Raw genomic sequence first — 18,463 nt, 5'->3', positions numbered from 1 at the left:
TCTTACATTATTTTTGGCCTTTAAAATATTTTATAAAAATCATACACACACACACACACACACACACACACAGTTAAACATGAGAATTTTCTAAAAGAGTAGTAAATGAATAGTAAAAGCCTATTTCTTCATCATCTTGACTCTTATTTCCAGTCCTAAGACTACTGAATAGTATTAATGTTTTCTTGTGTATGTATTCAAAAATATTTAGATATACAAGCATATATATTTACAATTTTATACACAAAGATATAATAGTGTATAGACTGCTCTCTGTGCTTCTACTAATAATCACGTTCTTCTGCATCAACACATCTATATCCATATCACTATTGAATAACTATGAAATATCTTACAATTTATTTAAGCTGACATTTTTCTAGTTTTCAGATCTGACAAACAATGTTTTGGCTACTCAAATTGTTACCACAAATGGGCTTTCTTGTGAATATCTTTGTATATATGTTGTCAGCATTATTCAATCGAAGCCCTACCCTTGCTTCTGGACAGCAAACTCGCATATGGGGCAGTAAACACAGCTTCCAGATTTCTTCCATCTCTATTAAATAGTACATCTTTAAGCCTAAGTTATGCTTTCTCACTCTCTGCCCATTTGTTTTCAGCCTTTTTCCAGAATGCGACTTATAATCAGAAAAGATGAATGTTGCTGCTGTTGGGGGGGCGGGAAAAAAAGGCTACAAGTAATTCTAAACTGCAGGACAGAGTCATAGCAAGTTCCTAGGGCCACCTTGGTACATAATTTAAATAGTAGCATGATTACGTTCAGAGGAACAGAACTTCTGAATCTTGCTCAGAATTTAAGAGGTTCAGTATTAAGAGCTTGTCTGATGCACGTGTCTTTCAAAGACACAGGGGGACTTTCCAGAAGCCCAGCCCGGTGTACTTAGAGCCTCTCTTGTGTCTTTGCTTGCAGTGAAGTACATGCGAGAAGCCACGCCCTATGTGAAGAAGGGATCGCCAGTGTCCGAGATCGGCTGGGAAACGCCCCCGCCCGAGTCCCCCAGGTTAGGGGGCGGCTCCTCAGACCCTCTGTCGTCGCAGTCCTTCTCCTTCCATAGAGACCGGAAAAGCATCCCCCTCAAAATGTGCTACGTCACTCGGAGCATGGCCTTGGCTGACCCTGAGAACAGGTAACGGGAGCCAAAACTCTCCTCCCTATCTCAGCTGCTCCTTGGCCCCTAGGGTGAAGCGGGACTTTTGCCAGGCTGTGCTCCTGATCGGAAAACCCTCTGTGGTTCCCAGAGAACAGCAGGAATGGGCCCCGCTGAGAGCGTGGGCTCCAGCCAGGCCCCCTCCCCCTCTTCCACCCGCCTGCCTTTCTCTTACCTTCATGGAGATTGTGTACACTGAGCACCAGCGCTGCAAAGAGTGGAAGGATCGAGATCAGGACCCCACCTGTCTTTCTTGGCTCTATCATTGACAGTTTATGAGACTTTGTGCATGCTTCTCAAGTCACTGACACCTCAGCTTTGTCGTCTGTAGGATGGGAATAATTATAACATAAACCTGTTGTGAGGGTTCAGTGGGGAAATCCATGTAGAAGTACTTAGCATTAAGGGGAGGGTTAGCTGAGAGAAGCCGGGAAGCTGAGGAAAAGGAGCAGGGTCAGACCACGCCTGGAGTGCTGTTTCCAAAGTCCGTGCGTGACTACAGGATAAGATACATCACCAATCCATGGCAACTGGAAAGAGTCCTGCCAAGAGGAAGTAAATGTTTGGGGTAGCTTCTCCCCCCTCCAAAAAAATCTTACTTTAAGTCATCTGAATAGAAAAAAATGTACATGTTGGAGGAAAGTAAGAGATAGAGCAGGAACTGAGCCAGGAAGTGGGGGCTCTCCAGGACCTCTGCATGCTCATTAAAATGCTAAAAATAGGCCTGGCTCTACTGGTCCTTATTTATAACATGTGTGGGACAGCTGCAACCCACCCGAATAGGAAATATTTGGCTAGGTTCAGAGTTGCTGATGGGGAAAAGCCAAAGGGAATAGGGAAAGGGAGAAAATTGCCTTCTTGGCTCTCAGCTTAGGGTCTTTTTTTGTTCTCATCCAGTGAACTCACTCCAAGGAAGTGGAGGGCCCTCTGACTCCAGCCAGCTATAGGATTGCCCTGCCCTGCTCACCTGCCCCTCCTGTGTCAGTCATGCCTGCTCAGGGCTTTTCCAGTTCTGTGAGGCAGCCAGCAAGTAGAGGCAGGAGAGGAGTCAGAACAGACCTAAGGAGTTGGCAGTCTTTGTTCATGGACTCCCACCCTATTCTCCATTTTGTTCCCACTTGATCTCTGCCTGTTTCGTGAGCCTGCAGTTCATGCGTTGGTTGTCCTGAGTTTCTTCTTCTCTGGACTCTTACCCACCCAGCAAAACAAGTCTTTTCTCCCAAGAATCTGACATCCGAGGTCTCAGATGGGATGAATTCCTATCTGTTGAGTGCTGTCTTGTTTAGATTTTATGCTAATTCATATAGACCAGAGATTGGCACCTACAGGTCCACCCAGACCACAGATATGGGTTGTTCTTCAATGGGCTAGCTATGGTTCTGAAGAAATCTCAGTTAGTTGCCCTATTGAATAACTAGGAAAATTCACATAAAATGACAGATTTCTGCTTTTAAGAAAAATTGACAGACCTAGTGATATTAGTAGAGGTTTCTCCTTTGAACAAGGGAATGAACCCTCCTAATCACCCCTGTTACCTAGTCTTAGGGGATTCCATTAATTACTTGCCTGGTGCTTTACTTTTCCTGCCCAGTCGTTGACATTATAACCCTGCTTAGTCCTCTGAGTTTCTATCATGATCCCCATCCTACAGTGGCTAATTGAGGCTAAGAGTGCTTATATAAGTTGGTAACATCATATACCTAGTGTATTGAATGGTTGGGCTTCAAACCTCTACCTATAGCATGGGTGACAGCATCAGGCATCAGCCAGCCATTTCCAGAAAGTCCAAACTGAGAATGGAAAACTTACTGGGGTATCACAAAAGCTATCAATACATTGGGGAGAAATTCTGATTAAGTGATTTCTAGGGTTCCTTCTAGCAGGAGATTTATATGTCATAATGTTATTCCTAGGTGAGTCAATTTATATATTAAAGAATATTTTGGGAGACCTCAGACCTGAATCAAATAGTAGAAACTTCATTTTGTGTATCAATGGGTTTTAAAACCTTTGTGCCTGGACTCTTCAAACCCACCTTTGTTGAACATCTGCAGGCCTTCCACGTTGGTAAGGGAGTCTGCTCTACCAGGTTGTCAGAACAAGCAGGACAGAATGCAAACAAGGACCCAGCTAAGCCAGAGTCTTCCAGAGGAGACATCAGGCACAGATGGGTCCAAAACTGCTGTTAGCAAGATTGTGTGTCTTGGTGAGACTTCTCCTGGTTGAGAAAAAGAAGAAAAGCAACAAACGTTTTGTGGAATTCTAATTATATACTCGTAAGAGTCTAGCATACTAGTCAGAAATGTAAAATCTGCGAAGTACAACTCTATGCTGAATACAAGAGACACTCCTAACACAAAGAGAATTGAAAAGTGAGAGCTATAAGGTCTGGACAAAGCAAACGAGGCGAATGCAAACAACCAATGGCAGCAAAAAGGCCTCGATTTTGATCTTGACAAATGACCCGGTAAAAATGTAGGCCCAAAAGCACAAAGTGAATCAAGGAAGGACTGATTTACGCTGAGGCCAGAATTCACAAGGAACACTCAATAGTTAGGAATGCATACCAAATAAGACAGCAGCAATCTTTACAGCAGAAAGTGCAAGAAAAGGAGACAGACATGCACTCATATTAGATAATTTAGCACATACCACCACAGGAAAGCAGAGGACAAAAGATAAACAGTACCTAAGAGACACCAACAACGTGATTCACAAGGCAGACTGGGATACATCGCAAAATTTGTGCCCTGATAACAACAGAGAAAGCACTTTCTTTTCAAATCCACATAGAGCATGCACATAATTCTCCACACATAAGGTCACAAAGAAAATATAGTAAGTTCCATAATGTACAAATAATGCAAGTAACATCCTCTAATGATAATAGAATAAAACTAGAAAATCAATAACAAAATCAGACCTCAGAATGCATAATGTCTTTCTTCTTAGACTTTTAAAGGTTCTCCATAAAATAACTCTTGGGTCAAAGGAGAGATATGAACTAAAATTATAGCATTTCTTAAAAAATAATAATGTAAGCAGTGCATATATTAAATACAAAAGAGAAACAAGAGGAAAAACAGAGTATAAACTGTGTGGTCAGCTTGGCCCATGGTGAAATCTTGGTTCTACAACATGCATGAATTTAAGCAAGAATTATGTACTTTAAATAGCTGTCCTAGGTCCTACGTCCTCTAATCTCCATTTTATTGGCAACGAAACTTCACTGAGAAGTGAGACTTGAAGCCAACAGCAGATCTGGAATTCCAACCCAGGCCTGGCTGACACCAAGCCCAGTTTCTGAATCATTTTTCCCACTGCCTCCAACTTCTGCACCTGGCAGAACAGCTCACCTGAACTGTAAGCCAGGAGTTAATGGTCTCCTGGGTGCTAAAACCTGAGAATTTATGACAAATGCTACAGCGTCTCAGGGCTAATCCTCTCAGTTGGTGACACACAGCTGCTTATAGTTTGCATTAAAACCTCTAATGCTCAATTTCTCAAATAGAAACAGCCATAGAACAGCAGGCAAGATTGCTGCTCTTTCTGTGAAAAAGGTCACTCTGCAGGCACTGACTGCACAAGGACCTTTCCCTGCTCCCAGGTATCAATGATTACAGCATTTTTAAAATTCTTCCTCTTATACATCTCTTGCTTTTCATATACAGCTCTTTGCCTTCATTGCCACTGCCCTGGTCCCGGCCACATCCTCAGAGTAGCTGGATCTGTTTCCGACTGGCTGCTTTGTTTCCCATTTCTCCTTCTCCATCCCTGTCTACTTCACACCCTGCTAGCCCAGAGAAGGAGATAAACTCGAAATTTACTCTTTTGATCAAATGGCCTCTTATCACCTGTGCTAGTATCTAAGCTCCTCAGTATTGCATGAAAACTCCATTAGGTTTTGGATCTTCCCTAACTGTCCAGCTCTGCTTACTTCATCTTTTATGCTCCAGCAACCCTTAAACAACTTGGAAACTTTCTACAATTGCTTCCTGACAACTTCCTGCTCACTCTTTAAGCCTCAGGCAGTATTTTTGGACATCAATGTCCCACTGTGCCTGCATACCCTACACCTCCATCCATTATACCACACCCTTCTTCATGACTTGCAATTTTTTTCTTATGCCTACCTAGCTCCAGAGTATCTCTAGTTCTGAGGTACCTTATATTTTTGTTTTAGTGCCCCAGCTTTCTAGAACTTTGCTTGGTACAAAGTAGGCATTCAAAAATATTTTGTTAATAAATTATAGATGATTGTCTATTTTTGGCATTCTTACCTCTTCAACAATTTCTTGAATAAAAAATAACTTTCCCCTAAATAGCCTTGAGATAAGAGAATAAAAAGCATAGTTCTATCTTGATAGATGGAGGAAACTTAAAGAAACCAGACAATCCATTACCCAAGTCTGTTACTAGATTGAGAGCAGCTACACCAACCTGAGCAGTTGACAAGGCGTCAGTCATGACCATGTGTACTACACAACAGAATTCCTATCGATTTTCTTGGTTCAGTATAGAGAGACATACACAACCACTCTTGGAAAAAAGTTTGCATCTCTTGTTTGTGGTGCACAAAAAAGAAACTCACAAAAGTTATTGTCCCCATTTCAAATGGAAAAACTTAGCGATTCCAAGGGGTCTGATATGTTCCCACAGTGCCATCATGATGTCACCACAATCCAGCAACAGAGAAGATCTACAACTTGATTTAGTGGCATCGTGAGAGTGGATCCATCTCTAAGAGGTAGACACACATTAACCTCGTAACCACTTACAATGATCCATGGTCTCACTACATGAGAAATTTAACTGTCACAGAAGTTATTTGGTAAGTGCAGAATCACTACAACAGGTGCTAATAGATCTAAAGAAGTTTATTTTAGACTGAAAGCTGGAGGCCCTCCCCTCCAGGATGGGGGAGCCTTGTCAAGGTGACCATTATGTAAATTTCTGCTTTGCCAAGACTCCCTCTCCTTTGAGCTGTACATAAATAGCCTGGGGCTTCCCCAGGAGGTTCTCCCCTGTCCTTTCATGGCTAATTAACCCCCTTCACTTCTACAAGGAGGGGTTTTTCTCCTGATGGGGATCAGTACAGTGGAGTTGGTTCTTGCTTATGAAATTTAATCACTTTCCTGTCCAGACTTTCTGAAATTGCTCTCATATCACCCTGTTTAGAAATTTAGATGATCTTGAATTTATTAGTTACACATAGTCTTCAGGTGACTACCAACAAAAGAATAATTGTTTTACTAATTTAACCTTTTTCCCATTATTTGGGGTACATTATGGCCATCCATACCTAATATCCAGCTCTCAACTTGTACTCATTAAGCTTCGAGTATTATTGAAAATCTCTTTCCTTAAGTTTATGTAGAATGAAGATTCATGAGATGCTTAAACCTGTCTTTTCTTCTCAGCCAGTCTGTTTGTGAAAAGTGTTTCTCCTTTGAAGAGATTAACAAAATAAGTTTTTTTTCATTCTTGGATAGCCAATGACATAGTGGTGGCTTCATAATCAAAACTAATGCTAAGAGGTCATGATTGACATTACATTTTGGAATAAAAACACAGAATCAATATATAATGGTGTAATGGACACATTTTAAATATCTAAAATGGAGGTACCAATGAACACACTAAGATCAGTGAATAAAACTTTAGATTTGAAGTTAGACAACATGGGTTTGAATCTCAGTGTCGTCACTTATACTCTTTTACTTTAGGTAAATTATTCAATTTCTGATACCCAGGTTCCTTATCTGTTACATTCTGAATGTTCGTGTCCCCCCCAAAATTTGTATGTTGAAAGTTAACTATCAATGCAGTAGTATTAGTTAGGCCATACAGTCAGTCCCTCAGGAATAGGACTAGTTCCTTTATAAAAGAGGCTCGAGGGAGCCTGTTTGCCCTTCCAACATGTGAAGACATGTAGCAGATGCTATTTATGAAGAACAGGCCCTCCACTAGACACTAAATCTGTTGGTGCTATGATCCTAGAATTCCTAACCTCTAGAACTGCAGGAGATTAATTTCTGTTGTTTATAAATTGCCCAACCTAAGATTTTATTACAGTGGCCTGGACAAACTAAGACAAAAATTGGTGCTGAAAAGTGGCATGTTTCTATAACAAATAAGTAAAAATAAGGAGGTGGCTTTGGAACTGCATAATAGGTGGAGGCTGGAAGAATTTTCAGGTACACAGCTGTGAATGGAGACTTAAGGGTGAGTCTGGTACAGGCTCAGTAGAAAAGGGCTGTAAAAATATCTTCAGTCTTCTTAAAGATCACCTAAAGGGCCCTGGTGAGAATATTGGTAGAAATATGACCAATAAAAGCATTTCTGGTGAGGTCTCAAGATGACATGGTGTCGGACAATGGAGAAAGGGCCATCTTTGTTATAAAGTGGTAAAGACCTTGACTGACTTGTGTTGATGGTCTAGTGTTTTGCAGGAGTGTTTTCAGGGATGAACTAGGATATTTGACCGCAGTAATATCTAAAAGTGCTGAGGGCACAGCATGGCTTCTCTTGACTGCGTATAGTAAAATTCAAGGTGAAAGAAACAAAGTGAAGAGGAGTTTTACAATCAAAAGGGAAAGGGAATTTCAACATTTGAAAAATGCTCAGACCGGCCATGTCGTAAAGAATGAAAAAGTGTGTTCAGAGAGAACACAAAGGGTGTGGCCAAGCGAATGTTTGGTAAGAAGACAGGTATGGGTAGGTGAGGCCAGAAGCTATTATTTGTCAAGTCAACGGAAGAATGACTCCAAAGGCATTTCAGAGATCTTTTCAGCTTCCTTACCCACCGCAGGCTCAGAACGCCCAGGCCTTGGAAACAGAAATGTTTATAGCACCTGCTCTTCATGTTAGTGGTAGAGCACTTATTGGCCACTGACTCAAGAATCCCAAGTGTGGCTCAGGATGTCCCTCTGGAAGGCATAGGTAGTAAACCTTGGTGACATCTGCATGGTGCCATCTCTACTGGTGCACATGGTACCCAAACTGTGGGCCATGCTGTCACCACCTAGATATCAGAGGATTCCTAAGAGAGCCCCAGGACCCAGGCTTCACAGAAAGCCCCTAGTGAGGTAAGGTCCAGAGGGGCCATGAGAGCAGAGCCACCCAGGAGACCCCCAGACCATAGAGTTACCATGCAAGTCCAACTTGGGAGAGCTGCAGATAAGTGACTTCAAACCATGAGAACTGCCACACAGGCTGTCCCAGCAATGCCATGGGCCTGGAGCTTCCTATAACATGACAGCGGCATGGCTTATAATTGGCTAAATATATCAGGAATAAAAGTCAATGTTCTCCTTTTATTCAACTGTAATTTCAAAAGATAAGTTAAACAGTTACAATCACATTTTAAACTAAAAACAAACAATAAAACCATTTGAAATTATGGACTGCCCTCTACCACCAAAAATACCATTATAGTCATGATTTGTTAGTCTGTGTGTCTGTCTATCTATCTATCTGACTGTCTACAGTTGCTTCACAGACAAACCCAAATGAAATATTTTGTTCCTGGAGAAAGGCATAAAAAGAGGCATATTGCATAAAAAGACAGATGGTCTTGATGTTTCATCCTACAGTCTCCATATTCTGCATTTGAGAAATATAGGAAGTAGAATACACAGTTACATTTCAACAGTTATCTTAAAAGTGATCATGACGGGAAAGTTCAGGGACGATGGGTTGCATTAGTCAGAAATATGAAATAGGAAGCAAGTTCTAAATAGTAAGATGATTTTTCAGCATGTACGGTGAGGGAGACCAGGTAAGAAGACACGGTCTGGTCTCACTCATAACAGACCTAACACAATAGGCCAGACACTCCCTTTTTAAAAGCTATTTTAAATAAAAATTTCAATGTCATCAAAATAATAAAAGCAGATAGTTTAAAACCCAATTAGAAATATAGGATTTATGTCTTTTAAAGCAGTGGTGTTCATGGTTTATTCTGTAGCTTTTTTGTACCTATCTAGGTCCTCATGACTGAGGTCTGGGAAAGTTGCCCACATTAATGTGGTGTTGTCCCCTCTGTTTTCTCAGTCATCTCTTGCTGGGAGGATGTTGGCCTTTCTCAATGGTGTTTTAAGTCTGTTTCTTTCTCCAGTTTCCCTCTCATGTTTTTATTCTTCAATGCTTCTCATGAATATATTTTGTCTACATTTCAACTACAATATTTTAGTTGTCCATATGATCTTTTTCCATAGAATTTCGTTCTTATTTTAAGGATGACACATTTTATGTCCATTTGGGGGACTATTAGTTAGCTTTCGGTTGTGCTTTTTGTTTCTCCATTCTGTTTGTTTGGATCCTCACCTTTGCTCTTGAAGGTTTCCCTCAAATGTCTGGTGAGTCCTTCTAATCTGTTTTTTATTTGGACTGAGACTAAGAAACCTGTTAAAACCTAAGTGTGTGGGTGGGGCTTGTCACTGGTGAGAATTCATGTAGAGTTGTTGCTTGGCAAGCCTTCCTTATTAATAGGCACCTTCCAACTGCAAATGTCAGTGTTAGAGACGTTTTCTCTGTGTCTATTCACTCACTTAGGAAAGAATGATCCAGGCTCTTTCCTAGGTCGTGGATGAGGAGTGGAAAGTGAGAGAACACCCAGCTACCAGCAGTCAGACCCTTGTCCTCAGCCCTGACCCTCCCATGGGATTCTGAGCCTCTGCAGGTTGTGCACAGCCCAAGGGCTCCCACCTGGCTGAAATCCTTTCTGTGCCTTTAGTTTGTAACTTCCTCTATTCTGCAGTCAGTTTCCTGGCTCCATTGCTATCTGTGCTCCCAACACATATTGAATTCTTACCTTGCATCCTCTTTTGGGCTTAGACCTACTTTACAGTCTTTTTACTAGGATCTTATAAGGGAGGGAAGATTTACATGAATGGCCAAGCCACTGTGTTTTTCTCAATAAGACTCCCTGCATAATTTATATCTTCATATACAATAGAGTGCAAAAAGATTCATTTTAATGAGCTTAAAAAGTTTCATAGCCTTGTTATTTTTAAGAAAATCTATTTCCTTCATAAATAAACTTCAGCATTCATACTAATTATCATACATTTTTAATCAGTGGGGTATAAATTAGTAAGGTTTCTGTAGCAACTGTAAGCTAGTTAAAAACTGTCTCTGGTTCGCCTTGAGAGAAGTAGAGGAGAGCACTCACTAGGTACCAAGCCACCTTTGCACAAAGACAGAGTACCAGAGGAGCACATTTGGGCTAATTCCTGTACTGTACACACCGTTCCAGGAAAATTTCAGTTTCCCTTTCTAAAGAGCTCTTAGGTTGAACTTGACTATCTGGGAGCTGAAGGATTTTTGCTAATGTGGATTCTCAAAATATAGGTCTTGATCCTTTGCTCTTGATACGTTAATTGAACTCCATTTGGTTTGCAAATAACTGACCCAGAATTTTCCAGCTGAGATAATGGAGCCTCTGAAAGTAACCCCAATGCTACCATCATAGCTATCACTTACACTGCTGGTTCCACAAGGGGAGAGGGGACTTCACAGAAGACCTCTGCCCTCCCTTTTTTCCACAGGTGTGGAATTTTGTTTTCTATAGTGAGGAAAGAATTGAGGCACTTAGCACCACAGATACAGTTAAAGCAGCCCCTATTTGGACATGTAAGTGTCTGTCTATTGACAGACACTTTCTTTGCTCCTAAATAGTACCTGAAAAGAAATTTTTACATAGCTGATACGTTAAATTTGATTGAGATTTATATCTTCTTTTTTAAAATTTCAACTTTAAGACAGACTGTTTTGATCATGCTGTGGTAGATACCTTGTTTGTCTTTTGTATTTACACAACTTATAGAACAGCACATAGAAATCACTAAATACAGAATGGTGGTTGGTCAAGGTTCTGGCAGGACACAGGTGTCATCCTTGAGGGATTAACTAGAGAATGTTTAATTCAGGGACTCTGTAGAGAGGAGCAGGCTGTGTTAAAGGCACCAACAAGAGATAGGGAAATACCCAAGGCTCAGCAAGAGCAGGAACCTGTCACCACCCCTTAGCCTGTGAAGCAAAGGAGCAAGTTACTGTGATCTTGAAGAAAATATCCTGGGAGGAAGGCAGTGGCCCAGTGGTCACTGGGATAGGTCAATACCACAGCTTTTTTCTTTTTCTTTTTTTTTTTTTTTTCCTGACCTGGAGTCTTCTGTTCATACTTCCGAGAGTTGTACACAAATGAAAGCCAGAGTCCAGGGAGTCTAAGCGATGCCATTTATCCCACAGAATTTCATATCTTGGTGTACAAAGCAAGAAAAGAGGGGCAGAGAATGGATCTAGAGGGGGGAAAAAAACCCCACCAAAGTCTATCTACATTCTGCCTTTTTGAAAATAGGTCTGATGTATATAATGCAAGTGATAACTAGCTATAAAAAAGATGTGGCTAACCCAGACACTTCATTTCCTGACACTCTTGGATAAGAACATTGTAGACAGCCCCAGAACAATTGTGGATGTTTCTGTTTAATGAAAAGATGTCATGTTGCACCTAGAGTTTTGATAACAATTTTTGTTGCTGTTTTTCTGTTGTCATTGTGTTTGTGTGTGTGTGTGTGTGTGTGTGTGTGTGTTGTTTTTGTTTGTTTGTTATTTACTTTAGGGATTGTACCCAGTCCCTTCTAAAAAATTTTAAATTTGAGACACTAAGTTGCTGAGAGTGGCCTCAAACTTGTAATCCTCCTGCCTCAGTCTCCCAAGTCACTGGGATAACAGGTGTGTACTACCATGCCCGACCTATTTCTTGAAGCCAATATGATGTAAGCTTCATAGGGAAAGGATAATCAAAAGACTTCAAGGATAAAACAGGGTTTGTTTCAGTCAAGCTGGAAGCTGCAGGGGAGTGGATAGGGCAGCTTGGCTCTGGAATGGGCTTGGAGTGGATTGTTTCACTCTCCTTGGAAAGTGTGAGAAGTCTAGCAGGAAACTTTCTTCCATTGTGACAAAGCTGTAGGCTGGAGAAGGCCTGGGTAAGAGTGCTGCTGTCCCCATTCCAACCTGGTTTGACAGTGAAACATTCATAAACAGGCATAACACAGCTGAGGGAGCTACCAGGGAAAGCATGTCCATCTGAGCAGTAGTCATCCATCAGTGAGAATCAAAACTCTTGGCTGAAAATCTTAACATTGACTTGTTCTCATCAAAAGAGTCCAATTATTTACCCTTTGGGTGGACGTTTTCACTTACAATGTGGTGAAACACATCTCCATTATGAAACACAATAAATGCAAATTTTTTTCATTGCCTGTGTTATTAAACATTCAGACAATTGGAAAATGTTTCTTCGTATTACCTATAAATGGAACACTAGATCTGAAGTTAGAATTCATGAAGCTGTTTTCTCAAACACTCTCACAATATTTTTTTTACCACATGCATTGTACAGTCATGAAGAGATGATTGACTTTCATGCAAAGCCAATCCAGCTTTGATTACTAGTTTTTCTATGTAAAACCCACCAGGTGATTTCATGCAATTTAAATTCTTTTGAATTTTTTTATTTTAAAAAAATATATGAAAATAAAGGCTGATAGTTTTTTGTTTTTTTTTTTTTTTTTTAATGTATGTACTGTTCTTAGAGTTAAATAAGTCAAGAGCTAGGGGTGTAGCTCAGTGTACAGTGCTTGTCTGGTGTTCATGAAGCCATGGGCTCCATCCCCAGCATGAAAAAAAAATTAAATGAGCTGATATTTGCCTAATGTCTGGGACATAGTAGGCACTTAGCAAATGCCATCTCTTCCTATTTCCCTCTTTGAAAAATGTTCAGTCCTGCTAAGCATATTAAAAGATTCTTCCAATGCCATAAAGATATGTTAAGAATGTTTTAGATAGTTTTATTAAGTGCTGGGAAAACCTGGGGAAAATATTGAGTTGAAAATTATCAAATAGCTGTTTCAGTAGATGAAAACCACGCCATGATTTTATGTGTTTCTGTCTGATCCTGTATCTATAGTAGCTGACAGTTTGAAGAACTAGGTCAGTTTGCAAATAGCAATTTTAGATTAATTTCTCCAGGAAACACAGAGATAGGCTTTGAATCACTAAACAGGTGTAGAATCCTACCAAGGCCACATATGGTTTTATAGAAATATTCCAATAAGTTTTGCTGGCACAATTCTCTAGCCTGCTGCTAAATATGAAGAAAAGAGAGTGGTATATAAAATGGGGTGTGTGAGCCAGAGTGGAAATCTGAACCAGCATATTCCTGCTGATATCAGAGAAATCCCAGGATTCTGTTGGCTTTCATGTACATCAGGTTTCCAGTCTTCCCAAATGTATTATCATTGTTCTTGTGTACAAAGTTGTTATAATGCTGTTCATGTGTAGCCACAGAACAGACCATATGGCTTAGTCATTTTGTTCTAGTTCTGCAGACTTTCTGTTGACTCTGTCCACCTTTTCTTTCTGAATCCTGAGTAGCATGACATATACGCTATTTTGAGTCAGCTACTTATAATCTTTTCTATGAAAGAAAAAAAGAATTAACTGGTATATATGTACCAATATTGAGCTAAATGACTAATGAAAACTCCATAAAAACCAATTCAAAGTGTCTTCTATAAATTAAAAATTATACACTATTCTGAAAGATTAAAATATTATTAGTAACTATACTTTGGAAACAACAAAATCATGAGTTTTTTAAAAATGTTTAAGGATATTTTAAGTAGATCTAACTCATAAATATTCATTTTTGAAATGTTATAAACATTCTCTAAGTTACTATTTAGGGACATTGAGAAAGAAAACCAAGGAGTTTCTCTATTATCGAAACATAAAACATTTGAAGTAGTTTCTAATACTTTACTACATGATAATGTTATAAGCCTGAGCACTTCTGAAAATTATTAAAGTCATTTCATGTTGCTTCACTGCAAGTGGATCTTTTGATCTGCTACAAGTTTAAAAGTCACTGAAAATACAATTGAGAAACATCACTCTTACTTAGGTAATAAAATTTCATCAGGTTGTTAAGTAAGGAAAACAGAAGAAAACCAAACGGGCAAACAACATGAAAGTGGGTAGCCTAACTCATAGTTCCTAAGAGTGTGGAGATTTGGACTCAGATGATCTAACTTCAAATTCAGGCTGGTAGGTCCTCTCGATGTGAACTAGGACAAGAAACTGATTTCTCTATGCATCAGTTTCTTGTGCAGAATAAAAGAGTTTAGGTAGTCCACCTCACAGGGACACTGGCAGAATAAAGGAAATGAACCGCAAGAGGAATTTAGTCAAGAATCTTTACAGTATATGCATTTCGTAAGTGGTATCAGTTATTACCATAAGAGTAGATGATTATATAATGGAAAGTAGATTTGACTTCATTATTAATTGGGAAACTGCACATTAAAATGAGATTTTCTTTCTCCAAATAAGAATAGCAAAATAGTTGCTTTGGTAGTACCAAGTGTTGGCAAGAAGTGAAGAAACTGGTACGTGTGTCACAAGAGGTGGGAATACACCTTGGTTCTGCCTCTCTAAAAAGTGGTTCACAATGCAAGACAAAACAGATGGTAGGAATTAAGAGAGGCAAGATACACACATGCAGCTGCCTCCTCTTATGAGGGGACATTTCTTTCATCATCGTCATGTGTATACTCCACTATTTGAAAGCTATTTGCCAGAACCTTTTCATTTAGGTATTATATTTTGAAAACTAAGATAAGATCCGGGTAAACTGGATACACAAAGACCCCCCCTTCTTTGTGTAAAGGCTCTTTGTTAATCCAATAACAGACACTACTTTTATCTCTCTAAGTCCCTATAGACCTTGGCATTGAGTCTCTACTTAATAAAATAAAAACGTCTGTCCGTGTGGTATCCATTATAAAAGAAAACGATGTTTATAGCAGCTGAAAATGATTGCAATCTTAGAAGTCTATTTGTTAGAGAACGAAGAGAGTGCTGTTTCAAAAACAGAAGGGCACGAGTTTCACTGCCAGCTCTTTGGGATCCTGACGCTTTATTTTCTCTCTCTAAGCCCCAATTAATCCATCTATAAGATGAGCATAATAGGTCTACTTTTCAAAATTGTTACACAGTTTAAATGCTTCCATAGAGCACAGCCAGTGAGATGGGCTTTACAGGGAACATATAAAGCCACTGAACAGAAAAGTCCCCCTTCCAGTAACATGGATTCCATTCTGAGTTTTGGCAGAATAGATTTGTCATAAAGTTCATTTATATTATTTTTAAAGCTAAACCATGAAGCTTCAAACAAATTTATGCTTGTAGTTGTGTTAGATCAAACCTAGGCTCAGCAAAGTTCCAAGCTCAATATTTCAACAATTAAGAGTTCTCAGATAGAAATTTATTAGACGATATATATGGAATAGTATTTGGAAAATAGTAGCAGTCAAGTTACAGGAATAGAAAAGAATAGAAACCAGTCTACATAATCTAAGCAGAAAAGGATCTAATATAAGGAATTATTTGCCTACAAACAAAATCTTTATATATTTTTATAAACTGATTCTATGGTTCCTGTCATAATAGTCCACATAAAAATATACTAAAAATCTAGTCAAACGGATTCATAGATACTGAAAGACACCATTAATTCTCATTAAGTAAGCAAGGAATCTTGAGTAAATGATTTTTCTCTTTCCCTATTTTATATATATTCTTCATATAGAACCTAAAACCTTCCATATTACTTCCTTTGTATTTTAAGTCATCCAAGTGAACAAGCATGACCCAATGGTACCAGATGAAGGACCACTGGGCCTTTTCATGCTTAGGACATGTAAAAAACATCCTTTTGGTTGCTATTATAGTTGCTGCTTTAAGAGATTATTACTATTTGTGGCTAAGCTTCTTTCCCTCATGTTCTTTTTTCTTTTTTTCTTGTACTAGGGATTGAATTCAAGGCAATTAACCACTGAACCACATCCTCAGCCCTTTTTGTATTTTTATTTAGAGAAAGGGTTCCACTGAGTTGCTTAGGGCCTCACTTGAGTTGTGAAAGCTGGCTTTGAACTGAAGATCCTCCTGCCTCAGCCTCCCTAGCCTCTGGGATTACAGGCATGCACCATGACACCCAGTCCCTCAGGGTCTTGAGGATACTTTTATTTAAAAGGAATTCTTGCCATTTGCCTCTGCAAAACATCTACACACGTACATGTGATTCTACCATAACCAAATTCTGCCACAGCTAAAATCCTAGAATTTATGTGTATGTTCCTGGCCTTCCTTCTGCTTTCCTAACATAATTACTTGCATTTGAAGACAGGATCACTAATTTTTGATAAAAAGTACAGAAACTCAGGGACAGTTTGCTCCCTTATTTGCTCTTACCTTTGCCTTTTCTCTCATATTTTCATCTGATTTGACTTCTACTACTAAAATTCTCAGAATTCTATTTTTTAAAAATCTTGTCCTTGAAGTGTCAATGTACAATTAAAATGAGATAATAAGTACTAAAATACTGCATAAGCTATGAAGCTATAAGAATGTTAAAACACACACACACACAAAAACCTCATTAAAGATGTCGTTGCATCTTCAACTCTATCACTGGGGCCTAAAGAAACCCACTGCCTGATGCTGTTCAGCAACTGTGTGATATAAGCTTTCCTAGCTGGAGTCTCCATGCACCACCCTTTTGTAGGTGTTCCCATGTGGTACTCTTACATCTGTTCCTGACTTTGATTGGCATCTCACTCTCTCGCGAGACCCATGCGCATACCAAGCTTATTTGCTTGTTCTCATCGTACTACCCCCAGCATCCAGTACAGTGACTGGCTAGAGTAGGCTTTGAACAAATCTTCATTAAGTGAATGTACTTATGGATGAATGAGCTAATGAGCGGATGAAGGAAAAGGAATGCCAAGAAGACCCAGGGGACGGAGATGAACTCCTCAGCCTCTAGGGCAACATTCCTATGGTCTGCTTGCTGTCATGAGCAGGGCCAAATTTTATTGATAATTTCTTCAGCTGTGATCTTTTCAATGCCTTGGAAGTTCCCCAGGATAGTCATGGTCCCCAGATGGAAAAAATTCTTCTTTACAAGGGTTGCGTCAGTCAGCACATTAGGTTGCAAAAACCGTGAGGCACCATGTAGGAGGAAGAATATTTGCCAACTATGACCATGTGTAGCATCTTTGATTTTGTTTTCCAAGGGGACCAAAACTGTGACCTCTGTTGACCTGTTTGTGGGGACTGGGTAGCTCTGAGATGGTTGTGGGTAGCCTCCCTACTTCATGAACCTAGTGTTTTCAATTGCAGTTGGAATCCCTTGTCCTGAAGGGATTACACCCAGAGTGGGTGATGGGGACAGAGGTTAGCATGGAGCTGACCCTGGAGCCGACAATTTGTAATGAGGCTACAGGGCCCTGGCTATAGGCACTTCTGGGAATCTGACAGTTTGAGCTGCTCGAGATTGCCCAGCAGGCCGTGCACTGGCATTGCTCTGCCCTGCACAGTCTGAGAAGGACTTAAAACCACAGGAAATCAAAGTCCAGTCTGCAAAGGCACTTCGATTAGGAAAAGAGTCCAGTGTGGCATTTTCAGCAGAGGGAACTGAATGCCAAGAATGGGTTACACTGGTAAAGGAGGAACTGAGAAGCCCACAAGAAGCCAGGGACAGTGGCACATGCCTGTAATTCCAGCAACTCAGGAGGCTAAGACAGGAGGATCACAAGTTCAAAGCCAGCCCCAACAACTCTGGAAGGCCCTAAGAACTCAGCTAGACCCTGTCTCTAGATAAAAAATAAAAAGGGCCGGGGATGTTGTTCAATGGTTATTCACCCCTGGGTTCAATCCCTGGTATAAATAAATAAATAAATAAATAAATGGGGAAGATGAGACCACCAAGAGGTTAGCAATGGCAGGAAGCCCCTACCCATCTTAAGAGAAAGGGACAAAGTGGGAACAGCAGGTACTACCAGCATCCTGAGTACAGGGCCACAGAGCAAATGCTGGACTCATGAGGGCCTCTCCAGAAAGCTAGAGCCATGGAGAAGAGGTAGATTCTGTTAGAGATGCCATGTTAAGTGGTGAGGTGGGAAGCAGAGGTGCCATGGCTTTCCCTTTCTCCTGTCCTACAAGCCCTCCCGATGCCTCCTGTTGGCAGAAGGCATATGACACAGAAGCCTTACAGAACCACCCTTCCTGTGATGCTAAGTGAAATCAGGAAAGGTGCAAGGAATGGATTTGAAGGCAGACAGGCCCAGAGCAGGCCCAGGAAGGCATCTGATTATTCTCTGTACTTCTAGTGCCTAGCACACACTAAGTGCTCAATAAATACTACATTTAAGGCTTACATGCTT

General features: G+C 40.2%; 1 protein-coding gene across 2 annotated transcripts in view; it reads left to right on the top strand.

Annotated features, from left to right (window-relative positions):
* The window catches only part of SNTB1 (syntrophin beta 1), a 242,551-nt gene that overhangs the window by 93,731 nt on the left and 130,357 nt on the right, over positions 1-18,463 (top strand). For both annotated transcript variants that reach the window (XM_079141538.1, XM_079141537.1), the window contains exon 2: positions 935-1,151. In XM_079141538.1, the coding sequence (XP_078997664.1) occupies positions 935-1,151 (217 nt within the window). The remainder of the gene's footprint in view (positions 1-934; positions 1,152-18,463) is intronic.

Source organism: Sciurus vulgaris (assembly GCF_902686455.1).
Source record: "Sciurus vulgaris genome assembly, chromosome: 1".
Classification (NCBI taxonomy): domain Eukaryota; kingdom Metazoa; phylum Chordata; class Mammalia; order Rodentia; family Sciuridae; genus Sciurus; species Sciurus vulgaris.
The sequence above is the reverse complement of the archived record's forward strand: the minus strand, read 5'-3'. Positions and strand labels throughout refer to the sequence as shown.